Consider the following 23,816-nt stretch of genomic DNA (forward strand, 5'->3'; position numbering starts at 1 on the left):
ACGTTCAATCCTCTTTCCGTGGAGCACCAGGAGATAAAGTGCCGCGGAACGGCGTGGCAACGTGAGATTTTCGCTGATGCGAGTGACGCAATAAATTATAACGCGATATCTGTGGGGCAGAGCGTGTATAGGAGAGGGCGCATAACGTCGGCGAACACGATGGAGGCACGCAAGAGAAAACATCGGAGGCACGTCGTTTTGTTCGGCAACGGTAACATTGTTGTAACACGAGAAGATATTGTCCACTTGACAACGGAGCCACGGCATGGAAGAGAATCACTCCGGGTGCACGTGATGCCCGGCCGATATACGTATGTAACAAGCCTCCAGGCCTTTTCGTTCTACCTTCACAAAATCTCTTCTCCGGCAATCGTTACAAGAATTTCTTGAAAAAGGAGAAGACACCTCGAATCTCGCGTGTAATTTCCATCGAGGAAAATTCCACGATCGATACACATCGCGTTAAAGACAAACGAAGCGTGAAGGAAGGCGACTAGAGTCGAAGAATAGCTAGGCGATTGTTTCGCGACCCTGTGGCTCCCGCCCCCTCTTCCTCTGTTCTTTCCTTCCTTTTTTTTTCTCTCGTCGCTGAAATTCCAGCTCGAATCTAAAACGATCGAAACGTTTCGTAACGTTCGCCAGGTAGGTAGCAACCCGGAGAAGGAGGAGAAGAGGAAGAAAACGAGGAAGAAAGAAAGCAAATGGAGAAAACCAAGTTGAACCGAGGAGGTAGAAGGTTCGAGGGGAGTACAAGATGAAGAGAGGGAGGAGGAGGCCTGGAGACGGTGGAGAAAGAGGAAGGAAGGGCACACGTTTCGAATGGGCGAAGAGAGGTTCGAGAAAAGGCGGTCCTCGGGGCTCCTTGTCCCCGACGTTTAATTTCAGGCAGTCCAAGGAGCTCGTAACATCTCTGCCGTGTTTAACATCGAGAAGAGAGGGCCTTGGGAAGAAGATGCCTGCGATCAGACCAGAACCAGTTCTCGCGCCTTAAACGGGCGGTTCTCACGCATTTATAGCCCTTCATCACGCTTTCCATTCAACCTAATTGCCAGGATCGGACCCCGTGAGAACCACTGTGTGTCTCGTGCAACGTTTTGCACAAATCCTGGAATACTACCGCTTGCTGTACGCGCGCGCGCGCGCGTTCCGACCTTTGCGAAGAAAAATTCAAAATCTGCCGTTTCCTCCGCTTTTCGCAGCTATTTTTCTCGATTACGCGGACAACGACGGAACACCGTAACAATAGGCTATTTAATTAAGGTGAACTCGAACGAAACACGATTTACTAGGTTGAAGAGCGATTGCGATGATTATTAATAGGGGACGATAACGGTGGAACAAAAGAAATCAGAGTTGAATAATGTTTACCGTGTAACAATGGTTGAGAATTACTGGCCCGAGATACGATCGTTCCGTGATCAATAATACGACCGTGTAGCCGGTATAAAAGAAGGCGACTCGCTTAACTTGAACGTTAATGAGTCATTCGAGAGCTGTGTTTGACACGTATCTGATACTTAATTACACGGCTCGACCGAGCAACCGCGTTAATTTTAACAACCGGAATAATTTTTATCGAGCGTGCAACAAATTGCGCGTACGCTGGGACTTTAATTTTTCTTCTTCATCCCCCCCCACACTCTCTATTTTACTACGTCGTCCCCGCGGTTTCCTCGTCAGCTGTGGGACGTTTCGTAAACGCGTAAACACCGGAGGAGAAGCGGGAAGTTTACGCTAGCGGAACAAAGAAAGTCAATGCCGTGACGTTTCCACGAGCTTTTTTACGGTTTACTCTAAATACCGTTACGAGAGATTTTACCTGGCCAGATCGCGGCTCAGGCACTATTAAAAAGGAGCGACAAAGCGCATCGGAAAGGGGTCGATAACCGGCCACTGTTCGGTGCACGTCGAATCCGAGAGGAGAACGCCGCCGCGAGCAAGAATCGCAACAATTCGACGCGAAACCAACCGCGTTCCGTGTTCCGCGTAAAACCATAATATCTCTAGACCAACTCTCGAGCTCCCCGTAAAACGACGAGAAAATCGCAACGCGCTCTCCTTCTTTCCCTCGGCTGTACCTTCGCAATACGAAAATTTATTTCATCCTTTCCGTACCGAGTTTCTCTAATCACGATCATTTCCGAGTAATTTGCCACAGTGTACCAATTACCAGAGACACGGAAAATAGTAGGCTAGATCGTCTAGTACCTAATTACTATAACTCGTGTAACCACGGTTAAGATAATACTTAACGCTATATAATAAAGTGGTTTAATAACCGTGTCATTCCTCCGTCTATCCTCTTCGACACTCCAGATGAGGTTGAAGTACGTTCAATTCTTGATTTGCAACGGTTTCTGTTTAACCCCTTAACGCTCGTGTTTTACACGTGCAAAATTAATCCTCGAAAAAGTGCAATTTTGTTTCGTTATTTTCTATCACTCTTCGTATCGCGCTATTCTTTCTATTCTATAGCAAAAATCTATGTCGCAGCGTTATAAGTAAATGGGAAACTTATTTCTATACGCCTAGGAAATAATTCGAAAAGAAATAAAATTGACAGTTTTCGGCACGTCAAGTTGAGAGAAATGTGAGCGTTAAGAGGTTAACGAAATTTTATTTTTAATCGATTTCTCTTCGTGCTCGTACCATTTGTGCAGGTGATTAGTAAAGATTTGCTTAAAAAAATAAAATACACCTTATACGTCTATGTAAGCTTTTATTTTCTACAAAAGTCTAGTCTCGATTTACACGGTGCCAATTAACCATGTAAATCGAGGGTTAGGTGTGTGTATCGCAGCGCGGACGACACGAGAGTCGTTGACAAGAAAAAAGAAGAAGGAGAGGAAAAAGACGGTACACGTCGGTGGTATGGAGGATACCATTCGAATAGGAACCGGAACTCGCGGTCCGTGCTCGGAATTGACTACACGATTGCACATGTACGGCCGTGCATATGAATCAGATAAAAGAGAGCCGGGGGGATTCGTACGGGGCGCGACGCGCGGACCGAGGTTATCGGCTCCGTCATTGATTTCTTCGTCGCACAAAAATAAATCTCGGTATCGGGTGGAAGGGGGGGAGGGTACACACGCATGGAACAGAGATAGACGCATTCAAAACCGCAGAGATCGAATTGAAAATCATCCAACGAGAAATCTTCCCCACGGTAATGATGCAATCGTGAACAGACGCGATACACGGATTGGCAAAGTCGAACGATTAATAAACGATTTTCCGTCTATCGATGCGATGCATTTTGGTCGTATGGCTAACTTCACGGTCTATTAGATACGGCTGAAAGTTCTAACTCGTCGATGTACCGATATTTGCCGCGTATCTCTACATCGAGATTACAGTTCGATGTATCGAAAAGGAAAAAAGAAATGGACGCACCGTGGATCCTGTTCACACTAGGAACGAAGGGGGAAAATGGTGGGAGAGGGGACGAGTAGTCGAATTACACGAATAACGATGGACGTAGTATGTAATTGTATGCAAAAAGAATAATAGGGTATATAGAAATGTATTTACTTCGTCGGTGTGTAGTTGCTTCGAGAAAGAATGCTACCTTTTTGTCCGGAACGACAGATCCGTAACTCTCTTTTGACCTAGCTAACCTTGAATCGAGCAACTTCGCGTCGCATATTGTATTAAGAATGCGAAATAAAGATACGAGCTGAAACCACAATAAATAACACGCGAGCTCGTGTCTACGACGCCGTGTCATGCTCTTGAGAAACTTTCGTCGTGCTTTGTTTCTTTTTCTTCCTAGAATTTCGCGGAAGGGAAACATGTACGATTTCTTAATGTCGTTACCAGCGGGACGCGAACGATTCGGAAGTCAAGGCGGATGCACAAATTGTAGCGTAAAAGACTTTCGGTTAACATCCATCTTGGAAAGTTAATATCGGTCCAATATCGCTTTTCTATGTATTATATCGGGCTTCAATTACGAAGGAAACACGAAAAGTTCGATTATGTCAAATGACGCGTAATTTGTGCAGAAGCAGGCGGAAACTTGACGCCGTCTGTCAACGCGGAAAAAAATTCCATATACCAAACGATCACGTCGAGAAAGCACGTTGATACATATGGGAAACCGAAAGTTCGTGATGATATTAAATTTGAAACGTCGACAGGACGAATTCTAATACAGTTCGTCCGAGGGATCGTTATGATCCACGTGCTACGAAATACGTTTTCAATAGAACCGGCGTCACCCGGCGTCACGCCGTTTCCAAACTTTTCGATTCAAAGTCGAAGTAAGGCGAATTAACGAACAAAAATTCATCTATAGACAAAGGAGGAGCGCCGGAAACGATAGAGAAACTTTCACTTACCGTTAACGCCGAAATATCCTGGAGAAATCTGTCGGAATACGGATCCCAAGCACTTGCAACAACACTTCACTCGAGTACGCCGGTCACTGCGCTTGTGCGTTCAAACTCACCATCCTCGAGCGAAACGTTACTGCCATCTTACGCCTCAAGACGCGAACTGATTTACCCACAAAGCCCGTTCACAAAGGCGGCGGTTGATTTTCTATTTTAATTCTTATCCGCATGAAACAAAATAATGATTTATTGTTAATTAAAAATATGTGTATCAACTTATTACAATCCAATTGTCTGAGTAGAAAAAGTTCACGTAACACGTAATTACGTCGTGTTATAATTAAAATACAGAAGCATTCATAACCTTACGTTAACGACTTACGCGACACGAATCGAGATGCTGGAAATTTTTATTGATAATTACTCTCTCAATTCAAGCCATTTTTTAGAACTGTTATTACTTGTAAACTTAATAGATAAAACGTTAAAATATATTACGAGTCAAGTGTTGAAAGATTGAAATTAAATGATACGACAAATATTTGGTTGTCATAGAAAACAAAAAAAGATCGAAATATTAATTATTAATAAAATTCAATAAAAGGCGGGCAAAATCGAAATAATTTAATTGTTTATTACTGTAACTACAATTATACCATAAAAACTACGTCCATATTTTTTTTTCCATGTCCATAATAAAGAAACCCGTAGTGTGGAGTATTTAATTTATGGAAAAACGTCATACCGGGCCAAAAAAGACTATGTAAAATTGCTAATCGTTTACCAAGTAAAAATTGCAAATTCCAACATCCTGAAAAGGGATAAAATACCAGAGGAAATAAAAACCAACCTTGCGATGTTCTTGTTACAAATTTTCTGATCTTATTCCAATACCTTGTGGGACATCTACATCAATCGTATCCAGAAAATCTATCGCGTAATTGTAATCGGGCCTTGTGAGTAAATTAGTATTCCACTTTTGTTGCGGTGGACGTGCATGTAGATAAGATTTTAAATGCGAAGCATCTGCACTACCAAGTCCCTCGAAACTTAAATTTTCAACGATGTCCCCATTGGGGCACTTAAACCATGCACCACGAGGAATTATTATGGCGTCATCTTTAATTATTTCTATCGTAGCCGCAAGTCTATCTTCCTCTTTTAACTCTTTTGGTATAGGGCCCTAGCACATATTAGGAATCACAAATTTTTTAAACACTTTTCTTTCACACATTTAAAACATCGTTCGTCACAACTGTTTGTCACTTACGTCGTAGTATCGTTTAGGATCTTCATTTGGCGGGAAAGGAGGATTTACGTTATAAACATTAGTGACTATAGAAGGATCACCTTCGAACTTATTAATTGCAATGGGTGTTAAAAATCGTGCACATTTATTAGCTTTCGGTAGTAATAGCCAATTAAATCCGTTCGTACTAATTTAAATATTGAAACTTTTCAATAATTCTTGTTAAATTTGACTCGTTTTGACAAGCTTACCTGTAATAGTATACTTGGTCGTTCATGCAGTCTTTTTTAAAACCATACGCAATGTGGTAGTCATTTCGAACTCCGTAGATTTTGCCCCAGTAATAACACTTTTGAAAATGATTCTCTTGTTGCAATATTACGAGGGAATTTTGTAACAGCTGTGAATTTTCTGTTCCTACGCAAATACCAGCGTAACCAAAAATATCTAAGGTTTCCAAAAGTTTTAGACATTCCATTTTCTTATTTTTTCTTCTTTTGTATGCTATATCAGAGTTATGAAGTAACCTTAAAATATTTAGAAAACAATCGAAAATAAGAGATGATTTTCACATCTTGAAAAATTATTGAATTTAATTCATGCTATAAGCAGTCTCTTTTTACTCCAGTAGATGGATCCGTATAGCATATGCTAGAAGCAGCCTAACGGAATACAAGTTGACCTGTGTAGAGTGTTTATTTAATTTTACATAAAATAAAAATGTCATCGTCCGAGGAAGAAAGTGATCAATTGGCTGATTTGGAAGCTATCCGTGATCAAATGTTAAGTCAACCACGAGGTGAACGTATGCAAGTTAGTGCTTGGGAAGATGACGATGACGGAGTAGAAGCTGATCGTAATGCAAAAGGTTAGATCACGGTTGTAAATTGTTTACGGCATTACTATTTGACGATCGATCTAATAACGCAATTACTTTTCCTATAGAACCTGATGCAAAAGAAATTCTAACTGCAGCGGAAAATGGTGATCTGGACAAAGTAAAAAAATTATTGACAAAAAATCCTCGTTTATTAGAAAGCACAGATAAGGATGGTTACACACCATTGCATAGAGCGTGTTATGGAAATCATGTGGAAATTGTGGAGGTAAATATACACTATTTCTTCAGAATGATTTATTTTCCATCAGTAAAGATATTAAAGTTATTTTATTTTGTTTATAGTATTTACTTCAATCAGGTGCACAGATAGATGCTAAGACTAACGATGAATGGCAACCATTACATTCTGCATGCTGCTGGAATAATGTTGAATGTGCAGCAGTTTTAATTGCAAATGGAGCAGACATAAATGCCAGAAGTAAAGGGGACCAAACACCTTTGCATTTAGTGTCTGCAAGTTCTCATAATTCTTCTGCTTTGCAACTTCTTTTATTACACCCAGACATAAAGCCTCGTTTAGTAAACTCAAGTGGGGATACTGCAGAACAAATTGCAAAGAGAACAGGAAAATACTATCCAATGTTTGAAATCATTGAAGACTGCTTAAATGTGATCTGAGGTATGTCAAAAAATTTTTCTATTGCTTCATATATTTTATTAAATATGCCTATATACACATGTTACAACATTATGAACATAAAAAATTTATGAAATTGAAAGTTTGTTGTAAGCGTATCATCCATGTACAATTAGTAAAATTATAAATATAATAAGAATAGAACCTGTACTTGTATAGGTGCATTATATGTTTTTAATACAACAGAGTATAAAAATATAGATGTGGGCATATTACTACAAATATAACAAAAATTATTGTAATAAAAATTTCAATAAAATAATACTTCAATGTGTTACTTTGTTTTTTGTCTAATAGATACAAATCTAATAAAAGACTATTATTTTAAGAGTATTAAGAAAAATATGTTTGATGTGATTCTAGTTGTATAAAACTATTGAAAATATGACATTAACATTGTAATTATATAAAATATGTCTTTCTTTATTTTATAAAATTCCTATCGAAAAAATGAAAACGTGTTTTTAACAATATTTAAAATAACACGTTATCCATGCGCTCAAACAACATTTTCACTTTACTTATTTATACGAGAGCGATGTTAAATTAACGAATCTTGAAATGCTATTGCTTAGACGTTTCGATCCTTCCCATATAAGAATAGTGAAATCATCAATTACAGCATACAACTGATGCTGATCCAAGGACCATGCTAGCGAAATTACTGCCCCACTTCCCTTTACACTATTTATAATTTCTCTGACTAATCTTAAATCCCAACTGCTCCATAATCTTATCACTCCATTATCTAATCCTGTTGCAATAACATTCACAGAAACTCCTTCTGGTGCATTACTATAACAAAGAGCTGTTATCTTTCTTTTAGATAAAACAGATCCAACTGCTCTTGCATTTATAGTGAATACTTTCAATTCTGATTGACTGGAAGACGTGTTTCCGCTTATCTTAGGAATCTCATAAGTAACTGCTATATCTCCGAGAGTTTCGCTAATCGACAGTAAATGAATAGGATAGTTTTGATCACAGGATATCGATCTTATATACGTTAGACTGCAAGAAAATAAATAATTACTTTAATTGTCCTATGTCAATCCTTTTTATTTATGAATATGCTTACCTATTTAAATCCCAAATAACTGCGACACCGCTTGCGTCACCTGTAACAGCAATACTAAATGCTCGTGAAAGAGATATTATTGTTACTCTGCTCCTATGAGCTAAAAGTACAGACGCCGGTGTTGAATTAAAGTCAATTTTACTTGTAACAATTGTGTACGTGTACACTGTAATTCTACCAGATAAGTGGCCTGTCCACAATTGTCCACAATCTGGAGCTGATTCTATAACAGTAATCTAAGGAAACAAAATAGAAAAATTAATATTACGCGCTCGATCGTTCGAGAGAAGTATTTTAAAACATTAATTTATATTCTTACTGGATTGAGACCAGAAGATTTGATCAACGGCCTCGGTGGAAGTTCTTTTTTACATTTCAGTCTTGCAATTCCGTCTGTGCCATTCCATGACACTAAAGCAGCCCCTAATACAGACGTTTTACTTAACATACTCGCACCCTTTTCTTTCGTATAACTAAGTAATAACGTGGTGTAACTAGGTAATCCAAAAACTTCACCGGTGATTAAAGGAACTAAAGCCGCTAATAGTACCGTGCTTTTATGTTTGTAACATAATATTGGTTCATTTCCAGGAGCACCAACATAGTTTCCCCACTTTATACCTGTAATTACACAAAAACCAAATTTATTCCACGTATCAGAATTTAAAGCAAAGATATCATAGTTGCAAAACGCGTACCGTCTACACCTTCGATAACTTTTGGTAACGAACTATTCACCACTGTATTTCCAATACTCTGAATCGACAATGGATGTCCAGCTCTAAATAATTGCGTCGGTGTTTGGCCATAAGTTCGTACCATCGTTTCCCATGCTCCACGTTTTAAAGGATCGGCTATTTGTTCAATATTTAGGCCATAGTAAGTCTAAAGAGATAAATTTATAAACGTCATGTATGACCGTAAAAAGTGATCGTATAAATATCAATCGGAACGTACCGCAGGATGAAAAACGTTTATAGCTTCTACTGCTGGTTTGCCAGTTTGTCTAAATCCAAAGACCAGATCGATCCAATAGGGTAGAAATTTTCTAACAAGATCTGCTTCTAACGCTGCTCTATGAGCAAGTATAAAAAGTCGCGCATCACCTCCGCACCATTTCGGTAGTTCAACGTCTCCTACCCGACTACCGTTTTGTCGTACTCCAAAATTAAAACCTTCAAACAAATATCCAACACGAGTATGAAACTACTTAAACGTCATTTATCAGATGGAAGATATATGAAAAATTATTTCACCTTCGGAATTCAGTAAAAATTCAGGCAAATAGAAGAACTCGGGAATTAATTCTTTCACGTCTGTTGTTGAGTCGCAACTAGTTAGTCTCCATGTAGTGGCTAACGCATGAAACGTTCGATCAGGAATATCGAAATTATTGTCTTTAAAAATACAAACAAGCTGAATTAAAAAATCAAGTTTCAGTGTTAATGTAAACGTGCATATGAAGAAAAATACGATGTTCAATTTACCTTGGTAACATAGAAACATACTAGTGAATGGTGGTAATCGTACTAAGAAGTGAAGCACTGTTCCAGAATTACTGTAAAGCGATCCGTAATGAAAGGGTTCTTGATTTAACGGGATCAGGTTCAACCCTTCCGATAAAGCTTGCTTAAGATACTAAATAAAACGATAAATGAAATTACAGACAATAATATCTCATAAAAATAATTTATCGATAATTAAACCACTCACGTTGTAATTGTTTATGTAATGTTGTTCGTTCTTTTTATCCTGCACAGCCATAGGACGTTCTAAGTTTCTAAAGAGAATATTTTTCGTTGTTATTTTTCTGCTAATATTTTCTACGCATTCCTCGTTCAACTTACCGATAGATTTTTGGATTGTTCAAATCGATCTTTTCACTTGTATAATCCGCTAATACAAACGGGAATACAGGATATTGCATTAAATCGTTGTACGAGCGACCGGCTAATTTATTTAAGCAAGTGATGTATTCATAATTTGTTAATGCCCCACTTCGCCATAACGAGAGAGCGACGTTTAAATCACCACCAGACACTCGACTCGGTAAATTGCAAGCAGATAATTTTGTTACAAATTCCTCTCTTTCCTACAAATTAACAGCCGTAATTAAAACATACGTGATACATTGTTTCAAGTAGTGCATACCTTCGAAGAATTAAATGCCAATAAATAAGTTCTTCCTGTGATAAGGAATATTTCAATAGCTCTCTCTTGTAATTGATATCTTCTTCTGTGCACTTCTTGAATGTCCTCCAGTTTCCATGTAATTCCACCCACCATAGTCAAATCTAAACCACCTAAGGCTATCTGTAATTTTATACATTTAATAAATATACATATAACAGCCAATTAGCAAAATGTTGAAAAAAAAAAAATCCTACATCTGTGTGCAACGATTTGTCAAGATTATCAGGAACAAAGTAAAGACAGGTTTCACCGATAAGAACTTCGCCAGCCAGTTCAGTTCTGGGTGTAACTACTTTCGCTTGAAACATTTTACGTATTCTTTCACTGGTATGCAATCGCTCTACCAATGCCTTTGCATCTTGTCGATCAGTCGTAAATAAATAGGACAAAGGCGCTTCAACTTTCGCTGCATCTGTGTATGTAAAAATAAGATATTCATATTCAGTATAACGAAATTGAATTAACGTAGTTAATGAAATAATCAGTAATCGAACCTAGTTTATGTTGACTTTCAGGCATGAAGAATCTCTTGTTAATGTTCAAGTGACATCTTTGCAATCTTATCCTAACTCTAGCAGGCCCTTCTGTTGGATCTAGCTCCCAACTTCTTGGATAACTTTTTGCAAAGTGCCAAGGAGCTCTCTCGTGTGTTAGTCCTCTCGTTAAATCCCTCCATCTGGCAAGTGCCTGAGCTTTCATTGCTCTTGATTGTTTCAGTCTTTCCATTAATACTTTACGTTCTCGATTTTGTTCCTCTACAACTGTCCTCGTTATAGTCATCGCGCTCTCTGTTAGTTGCTTAGTAAGCACGTCGAATCTGTTGGCGATCCTTTGAATTGCAGGGAGATTCGAATCGATCCATATATCTCGATCTCTCATCAATTCTCGCCTGAGCAATGCTAACTCCTCGTTCCATATTCCAGGACTAGCGTGTTCTATTCCTTTCGCCAAATCCCATATGCTTAAAGCTTCTTTCAGTTCTGCACACACTCTAGAATCGGCACTGGGCATTTCGTCCCGTTTTTGCAACAGATCCCAAAAGAGCACGTTAAACTTTCGTTCCACTTGCGGATGAACTTCTAAGAGAGAGGAGAGGATTTCACGAGCTTTCGGTTCTTCCATTAACGATCTGACAGCAAATATTCTGGTATTGTTACTTTGGTGTGGTCCAAGTAACCACACCATTATTTTAGCTGTGTATTTTCTTAAAGCGTGTCTAATGGACCATTCGCTGCTCCAGTGATTTCTCTTCTCCAATGGATTGCAAAGGCCGTGCAAAAGGATCGAGAATAATCTTTTAGTTAATTGTAATTCGTTGCCAGAAGGTGATTCGTCGGCTGACGTTATGAATTCTACAGCACGCGTTAAGATAAGGCGAAATCGATGAAGCAGTTCTCCTTTGCCTGGCTCGCGTAAAAGCGCGACAGAAGGTGCGTGTAAACTTGTATAACTAGACGACGGAGAACCGTGATCACTTTGATCACTGGACGTTGTGAAAACTGACGTTATATGAGACGCCGAGGCCAAATAGGACGCTGTACTGCGTAATCGAAAACCTGACTGATTCGAGACTTTCGCCGTAAGCACATCAAGTTCTCCATCAAAGAGCGCAACCTGTGCATCCCTTACAACTGATACGCAACTTCTATTCTTAACGCAATGAGATTTTTCTTTCAATTCCATATGGTTCAGTATTAAATGTAAGTCTAAAACAGTCTGCATTTTATGACCTTCCGGGGATTCCAGGAGTTTCGTGGCAATGGCCACTAGAAGCACGTGAATATCTCTATAAAGGGACGTAGATCCACCCTTGTGAGCACTTCCCACCAACGCTTGAGCTAATGATTCGATTAAACCTTGTTCCAAAAGCATCCTCAAAATACTGGGATTCTTGGCGATTATATCGGTGATAAATGATACTATCGATCTAACCACGTTCGGTTCAGTAGTTGCCGCTTTCGCAATAATAGCCATTAATGGCGGCATCGTGGCTCTTGTTGGACCTCGTAATGCTAAATTTTCTAAAGCTACTACCAATGGCTCGCTTCCGGGATATAATGCTATTTGGTTTGCTAAATGTACAAAATATTTTTGCTTTACAAATTTGTTCACATCTTCGGCGCTAGCACGTTGCAAATATGTTTGAATAACTTTAATTATTGCCGTTCGAACTCTAGTGTTGGGGTTATTGGCAAGTACGAGTAAAAGTTCAGGTTTTAGAACGTGTTTCAACACGGCACCAACTTGACTATCAGGTAAAACTCTAACTGCGTCTCGGAGTAGCAGTAAGAGTCCTTCGCAAACTAAACCTTGACAAGCTCTTCTCTCGTCCGTCCATGTAGATTGCTTTTCGTTACTAAGAGGATTAGATCCGTCGCTAGCCGCGATCCCTGAATCTTCTCCAGCACTGGTATCTTGAGGAGGCCCGTTTCGACGTTCTTTCCTTCTGGGTATTCTAACCTTCTGAATCTGTACGTTTGTTAAACCTTTGTTCAATTTACTATTTTCCAATGTTCCGATAGATTCATCTGAGGAACTAGAAGTCACCGTCGAAGTGATTTTCACAACCTTTTTTTCTCCAATAGGAGGTAGCAAAAAATATATATTGTGTCTGGAGTGTGTGATGTATGTCTCGGATGCTTGATGAACTAGGACTAAATAATCGGTAATAGCTACTAAATGAGCAAATTCTGGAGGTGCGCCCATTAGTGCTCTTATTAATTCAACCACAGTAGTTCCCGTTGAAGAATCAACAACAGCACCTAATTCCTCGTACATAAAATGCTCCTTGCATAATGTTAAAATGGTGTCGACGATTCCGACTCTGTTTAATTGAGACGCGTTAAACTCACGCTGGGAATGCTGATCTCTTAACAGTAACAACAGTGCTTGCAATAGCAAGTTCAACGTATCATGTTTCGCCCACGTTCTCCACGCGGTCAGTGTACCTTTGATCAATTCAGGATCCGTGATGACAGCTTCGCAATTTTGCGAGACCGAATGATTGCCGCTGCCGATATCCTTTATTAAGATAGGACTATCGCATGCTGCATCTAACATTGCTTTCAGAATATGTCTGCCTGCGTGGCATCGTGACGATTCTAAAATACGTAGGATCACAGTACTATTGAAAGAGCCAATGCCTGTTCTTCTTCGTTAGAATTTAATTCGACTACTCTCGCAAATAGATACAAAAATACAGGAACACCGCCCACAAATGTAACAGCAGGTACGAGACCTCTGTACTGTTGGCATTCTAACCGAGCGACTAATATCGGTGCCACAGACAAAGGTGGTTGCTGTGAAACTCTATGTTCCGGTGCAGAGACAACCCTAAAACCTGGTTGAGCCGAGAATAGATTTCTTACAACAGCTAGAAATAAGCATATAATATTTATACGAACAAGCTAAGGATCGCCAAATGTTAATTCACATTCACAAGATAGAAAACTTACCGGCAGGATTCGCGACAGCTTCAGGGTATAAATGAACGATCTCGGGATATTGAGCTTCGTAACTGAGAAGTAGATTATCTTGCAGTTCACCCAAATGCGAATTTGTAGCATCCATAACTACGTCCCAATCAATTTTAGTCTCAGATACTTTTGTCTCAACTGCGTGTCTTAAGTATGTTCCACCATATGACTTTCTCCGACTTGTATCGAATTTTCCTCCTTCTGTGTATCAGATAGAAACCTAATTGAATATGCTGAAATAAAAATAGCAAGCGTGTGTATTGCGATATATTTACCAAATCGAACTTCTCGAACACCATCCAGAGCGCCAGATGCAATTAACGGCGCAAAATCTGGCTTCTCTGTATTTAAAATACATTCGGCAAGATTAGTGTAATTAGGTCCAAGACTTGCCAGATAGAATGCTCTCTCCTTTGTAAATACTGGACACCTGTAAATTAATTCTTAGCGATAGGTACACAGAATGCGATAATTAATCGATAATTGTTAACGTCACGTTACAAAGATGCGTACCTGAATACCATTAAATTTCCAAGATACCAAGCTCCGACTGTACTGGATCCAACTTGCCCCAATAGAACGCACGTAGTGCCAGGTTTTTTCACTAATAGACCGTCAAATGGTAATTGCGCGTTCACCTCTCTCCAGCCATCCACCCAAAGCACAACTTCGACAACGGCGCTACGTTTATTTAAAACAGTGTCTTTGAAATTCAACGCTAAATGATGCCACCCACCAGAAGGTAGCATACCAGTTACCGATGTTTCAGAAATTGTTCGATTCATTTTGTCGTCTGGTCTAGTTAATCGTAAAATCAATTTGTCTAAAATAAAAAAAATATAAGAAAATATAATAGACGTACCAAAGGTACACATGTATATAAACCAAGTATATTTAATCACCTGATCTAAGATCCAACCATGTTTCAAGCACCAGAGACTCGAATCCGATAGATATCAAGTGAATAATCGACGTTGGTGTAGGTGGAGATGTCGAACCTGCTACGACTGATGTACCCAAGAAAAGATCAGACATCGATTGGTCTTTCCACGATAATTTGTAGAGCATGCGTTCAATAAAAAACAACAAACTTATTGCTACATTTGATACTATCATACGAGAACATATTTTTTTTTTTTTTTCACAAATTTATCATTACAAATCATTAAGACATCTCGTCATTAACGAATCGTGACAAGTTTATGTTAAAATGGTCGTACGCTTTTATTTGTTAGTCTATGTTCATCATCGCTTTACCAACCTTCACGACTCCAATTATCAGACAGAATACCCCAATCCGACAAACTTTCATTGTCCGAATCGAGTAATGGTGATGTACTAATCAATGTCCCTTTGCCACTAACAGGTAATCCTCTTTCAACTCTCAACCACATGGAGACAGAACAACCTTGTAGCCAAACTGGCCAAGCAAGTTCAGGGCCAACAGGTAGACACGCCGCGTGTACAGACCATGGGCTGCATATTCCCGACGCGAGATGCCTTTTCCGGAAGTTATTCACAAGGTTCTCGGTCTTTTCTAAATTTTTATCCTTCTCCTTTTGAGCTTTCAACGAGACTCGAGTGCTCGAGTGCACGGGAAACGATAAGATGAAATTGGGTTGAGGACGCGCTGCTCGAACCAGATGGAAAAGTGGTTCCAACAACGATTGAAGCGGAGGTGCGTCGACTTTGAACAAAGACAAATATGTAACCAGTTCCGGTGGCGCAATGGATTGCGTTGCTAGTAAAGTAAACACTTCTAGAACAGCATGTTGCAAATCTGGAATAATTTTGTTACACAACATTACGACGCACAGGTTTAACAAAATTATTACGCATATCGAACAAAGAATACCTTGATACTGAATATCTCTGCTGGTGAATATATCTCGGAAACCGTCTAACAATTTTGTGATCACTCCTGAAACTGCAAGAACAGCACAACTTGATGCACTTTCTCTACAAGTGACTGCAACTTTTCTTAAACCAGCAGTTATAATGGATCTCTTCTCAGCATCCAAACCTCTGTGCAAGAAGATGATTGATAACATTTCTGTCACACACACAGTTCTTGTATTTCATACAATTAAACACTCACTGTTCGCTGAAATAGATCAACAAATCAACTGCCAACGAACATAAAGCAGGATGTGCATTTGCATTGCGTCTAGGCTCTACAACAGGTCCCAATGAATTACTTCTTTTCACCGTATTGCTATGAGGACTTCTTCCCGGTACTTCTACGTCTGCTTCATAACCATCATCAGCTAACACATATTCACCCGTGCTACTGTCATCTACCACACAATCTGGCATTGCTTCCAACGTCATAGACGGCAACTACGACAAAGAATAACATCGAGATGATTGATAAAACCGGTTCACGAACCAAAAAAACAAGAGAAATATAATAAAATTTACCCTGGGACGAGTACACTGTGGTATAGTTTCTTCTTGAGCCGGTTTCAGCATAGAGACCTTCAATAAGGCTTCTACAATGATGGCTAGGCCACGACCCAGTTTGATTCCAGCATCCATCAAAGCTTTTCCCAATTCCATGATTATATCGCAATCGCCTATGTCACAAATTATTTTACACACTACATTACCACAGAAACGACACAGAGCATGTACGTGGAACAGAATGCTAGGTCTGTTACGAGTTGCAAGAACAGAGACATCACTAGCAGAAGATTGTTCGAGATGTTTACCGGTCTCGAGCATTCTATGAACTGTTTTCACGTCCAACGAATTCGCGTAGCTTATTAGGATCTTAATCCGCAGCTGTGAGCGGCGGAATAGTACGTAGGACAGAAACGTACTCCGAATGCTTGTGATTCACGACCGTTATATAAAATACTTATGCTATACTTACACAATGGGGATGTTAAACAGCACGTGAGCAAAGCCTCGAAAAGTCTGTGCGCTGATTTGTTGGTGTCTAAAAGAGAACGAAGAAAAATGTGTTAATATAGATCCAGATAAATATCTGATACAATTCTCTGCTTGTGCGTGTTCGTGAACATACCTGTAATGCTGTCCGTAGCAATACATACGGCCAACGTTTTGAACAGTAGCAAAGAATTTTTCGAGACAGGGTGCGACGACAATTGAGTGCGAAATTTTGGACTGCAGAGAGCAACTCCTGCGGCTGCTTTCCACGCTGCACTAGCTTGATACAGATTTATCTTTCTGTTCTTATTTGCTTCGTTGTCCGTTTCTACGTACAATTCACCGGCCTCAGAATTATCAAATACTTGTGGAAAACATGAAATTTTATTGATCGCTCCCTCGGTTTCATTCCGTTCTTCCTGAGTATTTTCTTGCACTGTACTCCTTCCTTCGACATTCTGTTCGTTTGATTTCGTGCCAGGAACTTGACTAACTACTTGTTCGATATAGTCTTCCTCGATGAAACTGTCCACCGTGTTTTCGAAAATATGCAACAACTCTGCCGTTTCTTTTTCCAGGGAATTAAATAAAGAACTGAGCGCCGGTTTCTCTGCGTCGACGGGATCCGATTCGACGTATCTCGTCTTCCAGATCTCGACGATGACGGTGATTTCCAAGAGAGCGTAGACGTTTCTCGTGAAAGCAACGTCCGACAGGAACGTCAGCGCTTCTTTCAATCCGTTGATCTCCGTGAATCCTTCGCATACCTGCGCGTTCGCGATTAAACAGGACATCGCCGTGAGGCAAGATTGAATGAGAAACTTGGCGGTCGTGTTTCCTTTATCGGCTGCGTAGTAGATTTTAGCGTTCAAAAATGTGGCGTAGAACACTTGGACGAGTAATTCTCGTTTGATGTGAGACTTGGAGCACGGTCCAACTTTCAAAAGATGAGCCATGATGGTGTAGCATAATTTCGGATCGTCCGGTGTTAACAGAACTGTGTAAATTTGGAGAAAATTCCAAGAGCGCTGAGTAGGTCTATCGCAGCAGGGGCATACTTCGGATTCCGAATAAGCGGCGAGTTCTTTGAAGAGGATACGTTCTAAAAGTGCGACAGCCGGAGCGTAAGTGGCTGGATCGTGACGTTTCAACAGAGCAGCGATGCTGGTCATCAGCATACGAGGTGGGAAACAACAACAGGTGCCTGCAGCCGTTGCAACTTTGATCAGTCTGACTTGCAGCTCGCTGGCGAAGGGATGAGAGTCTTTGAGAAGATTAGTAAGCGTGACGAAGAGCGAGGATATGCAGCATGGCTGTTTCATAACAGCACCGACCAGTTATTGACGCAGGATTTGTGTTTCAATCGGTTGCACTGCGCTGTATGGGAAATATCACGTCGAATTGATTTTAAGCCGCTCGTTAACGCACCTATCATATCAATGACCTTTCTGGCGCGGATTACCGACCTCGCCGGATCAACGCTCGGTAGGTCGACTATCGCGAAGATTGTTCTCTCCACGAGCTTTCCGTCTTGACTCTCGTTGAACAGCTGAAACAGTTCCAAAAAGTCGGATAATTGTTCGACAGCGGTGCCCTGTTGATGCAACAGACAATAGAGGAACGTGATAATCCCATAAATGGTAGCAAAGATGAATTCCTGAAGAAGCGAACCTTCCTCCGGTGAAAATACGTTCAACGGTTTGCTACAAGCGTCCTCGAGTAATCTTAACGTCATAGGCAATAGACCGTAATGAATAACAGCGGTGGTCGGTTCGTTCGCTCTCAACACACGTTCCAGGGCTGTAAGCATAAGTCTGGCGGCTGCAGCTTTCAGCGTAGCGGATTCGGTGCCGGTCAAACCGGCACCGTCTATACCGAACTGAAGGGACCATAGCGTGTCCAAGGCAAATTTCAGCACCAACACAGTCGGCGTTTGTTCCGCCGGAGTATCGTAATCTCGTAGACCCTGCAGCAATTGTATAATCAAAAGGCTTGTCTCGAAGTTGCTAATCCTAGCATCTAGAACATCCTTGATTCTCTCGTCGATATAATCCCTAGGCGTTTTCTTCGCCGGCCTTGCGGGAAGCTCGTAAAGCGCCGCTTGCCATTTCTGTTCCTCGTCGCTTCTAACCACGGAGGTGAAGTACTCGAAATCCATAGGATTCAGGCGAATCTTTAGCGTCAACGATCTTGCCTGATCTATACCGTCTGTCAGCAATTCGGACTCGCTGCTCGTGCTTTCCGGCGTGTCGCGACGCGCTTCGAACATTCCAAACGATTTCTGCTTGTGGTGAACCGGCACCTTGCCGGTACCGATACTGTGTCTACGAGCCGCTCTTCTTCTCGACGGTACATTGCCCTCGTATGAGACAGCGTTTCGATTAAATTTCGTCGCCTTGCGTTTCACGTGCGGCACGATATCTACCGTGTCGACGGTGTCGTCGTTGCAGTAGAATTTTACATAAGGATTGCGCGTATTAGCAATCGTCGTAGACTCTCTCGATTCGTTCGATACGGTAGAACGAGCTTGATTGTTCGTGTCCTCTTGAAAAGCAACCGGGTATAAGGCGACGAGGAGAGCGACCAGTTCTCGTCCACAGGAAACACTGCGTACACCGAGTAATTGTAGAACAGCCAAACAACGCCAGCCTCGATCCTCGGCTAGATACTTCCTCAATCCGACAAGTTGGTCACCGTTGATCCTCTTCGCGCAGAGCTCGTGCACGTCGGATAGCAACTCGCAGGCAATAAGGGTAGATACACCGCCGCCGCCGACAGAACTGTAACGGATATTTCCATACTGCGTCTTTTATATTCCTATCTTATCGTTCGATTCAGGTATTCCGTTTATCAGTTTATTATCACTTCCAACACGACCATTGTCCGAGCTAACACGTTCGCGCCGCTATGGAATCTTATTTTCAGTGGGACACGCGATATATACCAGCGAAGTTTTGAAAGTGAAATCACAACTGAAATTTCGACGATGGTAAACGATCGTGTACTGTGACACCTTTTTGTGGTCGATGAGCAAACGGAATCTAGATTTTCCTTTCGATTCTGGTAAGATCTAATGCTAATTTTGACAAATAACTGGCACATGAAAATCGAGAGGGAGGGACGCGAATAAGTAATCGGTAGATAATAGTGTACAGGTGAGTTACACAGAGACGGAGAAACGTCAGCGTTAGTATTGAAACCACAAACACGAGATCATATTTTCATGCTGCGGTCAATGATCGCCGGTTACGTTGTAAAAGTTCTACGCGTTGTTGTACTTCTTTATCTACTTTCTCAGGCGACGATGTTCAAAGTTAGTGGCTGAAGTATGTTACGTGTTAGGGAGAAAATTAAATGGCCAACTAATACTGGCGAATATTTTATCAATTTAGATATGATAGACGTTCGATCGAGTGGTTTGCGTAATCTTACCAAAACGATAGGGCATCTTTCACGTCTCGACCTTCTTTCACTTGGGCCAGTAGTTCGGCGAGAAATATGTCCAGCCAGGATGATTTCTAAACAGAGGAAGAACCCGTTCGACAGGTCATAAGGCGGTATCGTAATTGGGAAATGAAAAGGAGAGATTAGCAACGGTTCGATTGAAACGTCGATAACGGTAACAAATGCTAATTGGTTGTGGCCGAATTATAAATCTCGTCTTATTTTAGAAATATCGCGCGTTTTAGGTTCGATACGGTCAGACGAAAAACAACTCATTACGACAGAGATACGATGAGGAAATGGTAGATACAGGGTATGAAATTCGATAAAAAAAATAAGAGGAGCAAAAGATATTGTTTTCCTTTTCGTATTCGAAATGCAGGCAGATTGTTGCACGTGTCTCTGTGTGCGTAGACGATAAAATAATCGCACTATGTAAAAACTATCCGGCAAAAATACGATTACTTGGCGTTTCCAAAAGTGATTCAACATTAACGAATTATGTTAGAATTTCATTGCAATTTAACCCTTTGTAAGAAAACAGGCAGATCGGTTTTGTTTATCGACGGTTGCATCCTATCGTATTTGTTCGACGCGTAAATACATGATTCACAATGGAAACCACCGTAATCGTTCTATCAACTGTTGATTGTTCGAAGCTCTGTGTCAATTTTGACCAATCGCGATTTCATTTCGTCTGTCTATATTCTACCAAGTTTCGTTTGCGTTTACATGATTGCGTTCTCGATCGTAATCGCCTCGTGTTAGAATTCTTCATCTCGACATTCGAACAAGTACACGCGGGGAAATCGATAGTGTTTACGTTATACGAGACAGAGGATCGCGCATTATTTCGATACTTGCGGCAAAGTATCGACAAGCAAGTTGCGCGTAACTTGTAAGTCATCCCGGTAGGATCGTAAGGTGGTGTTGAACCGTGTAAAACGGCCGGCGGTGATTACGAAATCCCGCTTAGTGGGACACGGCAAAAGGTGACTTAATGCGAATGCGTTTGAAGAAAACTTGTCGGTGTCGAGTAGTGATTAACGTTTACGTTGTATAATTAGTATTAAAAAGAGAAAGGATAAAGCGTCAAGGTAAATCTGCTATCGTTACCAGTTGCTTCGATAGAGAATCTCTTTTGTTCTTTCGTTTCTCAATCGATACTGTGGCAAGCGGTGAATTTTAGTCGAATTGATAAACGACGTTTAAAGAAAGTGTGTAAAGAGGAGAATGACGTGTGATCCTACAGGCGGAGATCATCTCGTATACCTCGTAACTCTGCAGTTCTGCATGAATGAAATGATCCCACAAAATCTGGAGCTTGTTGGTCGAAGCGGAAGACATTCCTAGACGTTCCTCGTATTCCTTCTCGTCCTCTTCCTCCCTGTCCTCGGTTCTCAAACGCGTGTCCTCCTCATAGCTCATAAGCTCGTCGATGCTGAACCATGGGTAGAAAGTGTCCTCGTGTATCCTTCGAGGATCACTACCGGAACACATAACCCGATCACCTGAAAGATCGAGATCCTTAGCCGTTTCGACGTTTCGACGTTCCGACAATGCACGACGAAGAGAGCACTGCGTGGTCGCGCATTTAATTGTTAAATTGGTACTCAGATTGTGAGTATCCTTCGGTCGGATTGCCGCAGCTTCGACAACCTCGCGTTTACAACACATTGTGCGCCGCGGCTTCTCTCACTCGCATACATACGCCTATGTACACGATCTCTGTGTGCGTTCATGTCGATCAACTATAGCTTACATAACATCCCCACGAGTCCACGACAGACCAGTTTTCAGCCTTCCACGGGAAGCCTGAAAGCTTCTCAGTCCACGAAGCACGGCCCAAGGGAGAGCAGTAACCCCGGTTTCAAAGACTTCTGCACGCTGTCGTCGCCACTACCATCACCACCACCACCACCACCACCACCACCGCCATCGTGGCTACCAATACCACTGGAACGTGGTGACACAATTTGTCGCAGCTAGTTCTGTTAGCACAGCAACACCAGAACCCGGAGTCTCTGCAAGCATCGGCAGTTTCTTATCAGCCGATTTACTCTCTTGTGCCGCACGACGTTGTACCTCCTTATCGCTCGCGCCTCTCTCGACCGTACGACTAAACGCCTTCTCTCTGTACCTCCCCACGATCGACTCACCCAAAAATTTATCCTTTTATTACACACTTTTCTACCATTCCCCCAACCAGATTTCCTCTCGACAACCGATATACACGCAGAGACGATGCTCCCGGCGATTCTTCCCCCAACAATCGGAGAAGCATTTGCAACACCGTTTAGACCACCGTCGAGTTCACCACCACCCGGGGATCACGACCTCTTCCATGTGATCGGTCTGTCGTTCCGGTCAACTAACGATGATTTACGAGTTACTCGGTATTAGAAGCGGCAGAGCAAGTTATTTCTCGCAAATTTGCTTCCGAATCGAACGGCGATATCGATGTTCCTTTTCTCGATCGCGTATTTATTAACGGAGAGAACCAACGATCATCTTTTCTTTAGCAATGTCTCGCATCGTTGCCACGCGAATTTTACGACGCGATCGAACGCGTTGGCAAACCACTGCAAGGCTACTTTGCCGTCTGATCTGGATGAGTTTTCACATCGAGATCCACGTACGAACTGTCCAGCACGCGACAAAAGGAAGGGGCAAGCTAAGAGACGAGCCTCCCGTGGGTCAAAGAGGCCTCCAATCGGCTTCTTTCTTCGATGAAAACTTATGATTCACGCATCGCTAATGTCCCTCCCCTGTGCCACGAGGAACAGAAGGGTACGCAAACCCTCGGCAAGGTAATAATGTAGTACAGTGGCCGCAGAAATACAGCGTGGTCGTAAATCAACTCGTCGAGTGGCTGCACCGATTGATGCCGCGGCGCACAGAGACCTTACGTGCTTTGCAATTGCACTGAAATCGAAAAAATGATCGACCAACGGTAGTTCGTTGTACGAGGAAATTGTGCGTAATATTTGGAACGTCTGAAAGAATCTGAACTTTTCCGGAGGCTGTTGTCGGTAATAGGTTGCAACGGAAAAATCATTGTGCGCCTACTTTGTTCCCCGAGTCGTTGTTTTGACGCTCGAAACGTCTGTACTTTACCACTCGACTGATTTTAGGACCGCGCTATTATTTCCGACCGTGTATCTTCTCTCTTGATCATTCGGATTAGTATATTTTCCCCTCGTCTTAACAGGTATACCATTCAACAGAGTTGCGAAATGGTAAATCCATTGAACTCGTTCACTAGCGTGTACTCGTTATCTTCCTAAGAAACGTAAAGAAACGTAAATAAGAACGATACGGATATTGTATAATATTTCCATTTCGTGAGAATTTCATAAGCAAGGAGAAACGAGTGTAATACTATCTTGTTAAAATTCTATGCAACGATATATCTGTACATATTGTGCACACGTTCGAATTTGTAGGTTTACATTGGTGAAACGAACGAAACGGTATTATATATTTATCGGTTTTTACCACGCTTCCCCTCCGCCCTCCGCCCCACCTAGCGAAACTAGCAAGTAGCTACTCGGACAGAGAGAGAGTCTGGCAAACAATGATAACTGCGAACACGTGCAAACAATTGGA

General features: G+C 41.4%; 4 protein-coding genes across 4 annotated transcripts in view; 1 reads left to right on the forward strand and 3 right to left on the reverse strand.

Moving 5' to 3' along the window:
- The window catches only part of LOC108579287 (titin homolog), an 80,361-nt gene extending 75,942 nt beyond the window's left edge, over positions 1–4,419 (reverse strand). Inside the window, 1 exon segment of the mRNA XM_017942796.1 lies at positions 4,344–4,419. The gene's annotated coding sequence lies outside the window, so the exon portion shown is untranslated.
- Positions 4,420–4,987: 568 nt separating this feature from the next.
- LOC108579252 (radial spoke head protein 9 homolog) lies at positions 4,988–6,064 on the reverse strand. Its single transcript, XM_017942738.1, has 4 exons — positions 5,838–6,064; positions 5,608–5,773; positions 5,232–5,520; positions 4,988–5,148 (listed from the first exon to the last, which is right to left on the reverse strand). Exons 1-4 carry the CDS (start codon positions 6,062–6,064, stop codon positions 4,988–4,990), a joined length of 843 nt encoding a protein of 280 aa, XP_017798227.1.
- Positions 6,065–6,249: 185 nt separating this feature from the next.
- On the forward strand, positions 6,250–7,105 carry LOC108579235 (ankyrin repeat domain-containing protein 49-like). The gene is made up of 3 exons (XM_017942718.1): positions 6,250–6,454; positions 6,532–6,692; positions 6,770–7,105. The coding sequence occupies exons 1-3, from the start codon at positions 6,307–6,309 to the stop codon at positions 7,103–7,105; spliced, it is 645 nt and encodes a 214-aa protein (XP_017798207.1). The 5' UTR covers positions 6,250–6,306.
- A 540-nt stretch (positions 7,106–7,645) lies between these two features.
- On the reverse strand, positions 7,646–21,976 carry LOC108579135 (lysosomal-trafficking regulator). Its single transcript, XM_017942586.1, is given in 27 exon segments — positions 7,646–8,135; positions 8,203–8,438; positions 8,522–8,823; positions 8,901–9,087; positions 9,160–9,377; positions 9,459–9,599; positions 9,690–9,840; positions 9,916–9,982; positions 10,050–10,294; positions 10,354–10,515; positions 10,590–10,807; positions 10,890–13,514; positions 13,517–13,768; positions 13,851–14,072; positions 14,147–14,301; positions 14,385–14,694; positions 14,774–14,878; positions 15,133–15,651; positions 15,727–15,896; positions 15,970–16,211; positions 16,293–16,447; positions 16,747–16,812; positions 16,900–18,097; positions 18,100–19,543; positions 20,196–20,281; positions 21,480–21,718; positions 21,970–21,976. Coding segments are annotated over 27 exon segments (10,212 nt in total).
- Between the last annotated feature and the right edge of the window lie 1,840 nt (positions 21,977–23,816).

The sequence above is a fragment of the Habropoda laboriosa genome, unplaced genomic scaffold (assembly GCF_001263275.1).
Source record: "Habropoda laboriosa isolate 0110345459 unplaced genomic scaffold, ASM126327v1 scaffold64, whole genome shotgun sequence".
Lineage (NCBI taxonomy): Eukaryota > Metazoa > Arthropoda > Insecta > Hymenoptera > Apidae > Habropoda > Habropoda laboriosa.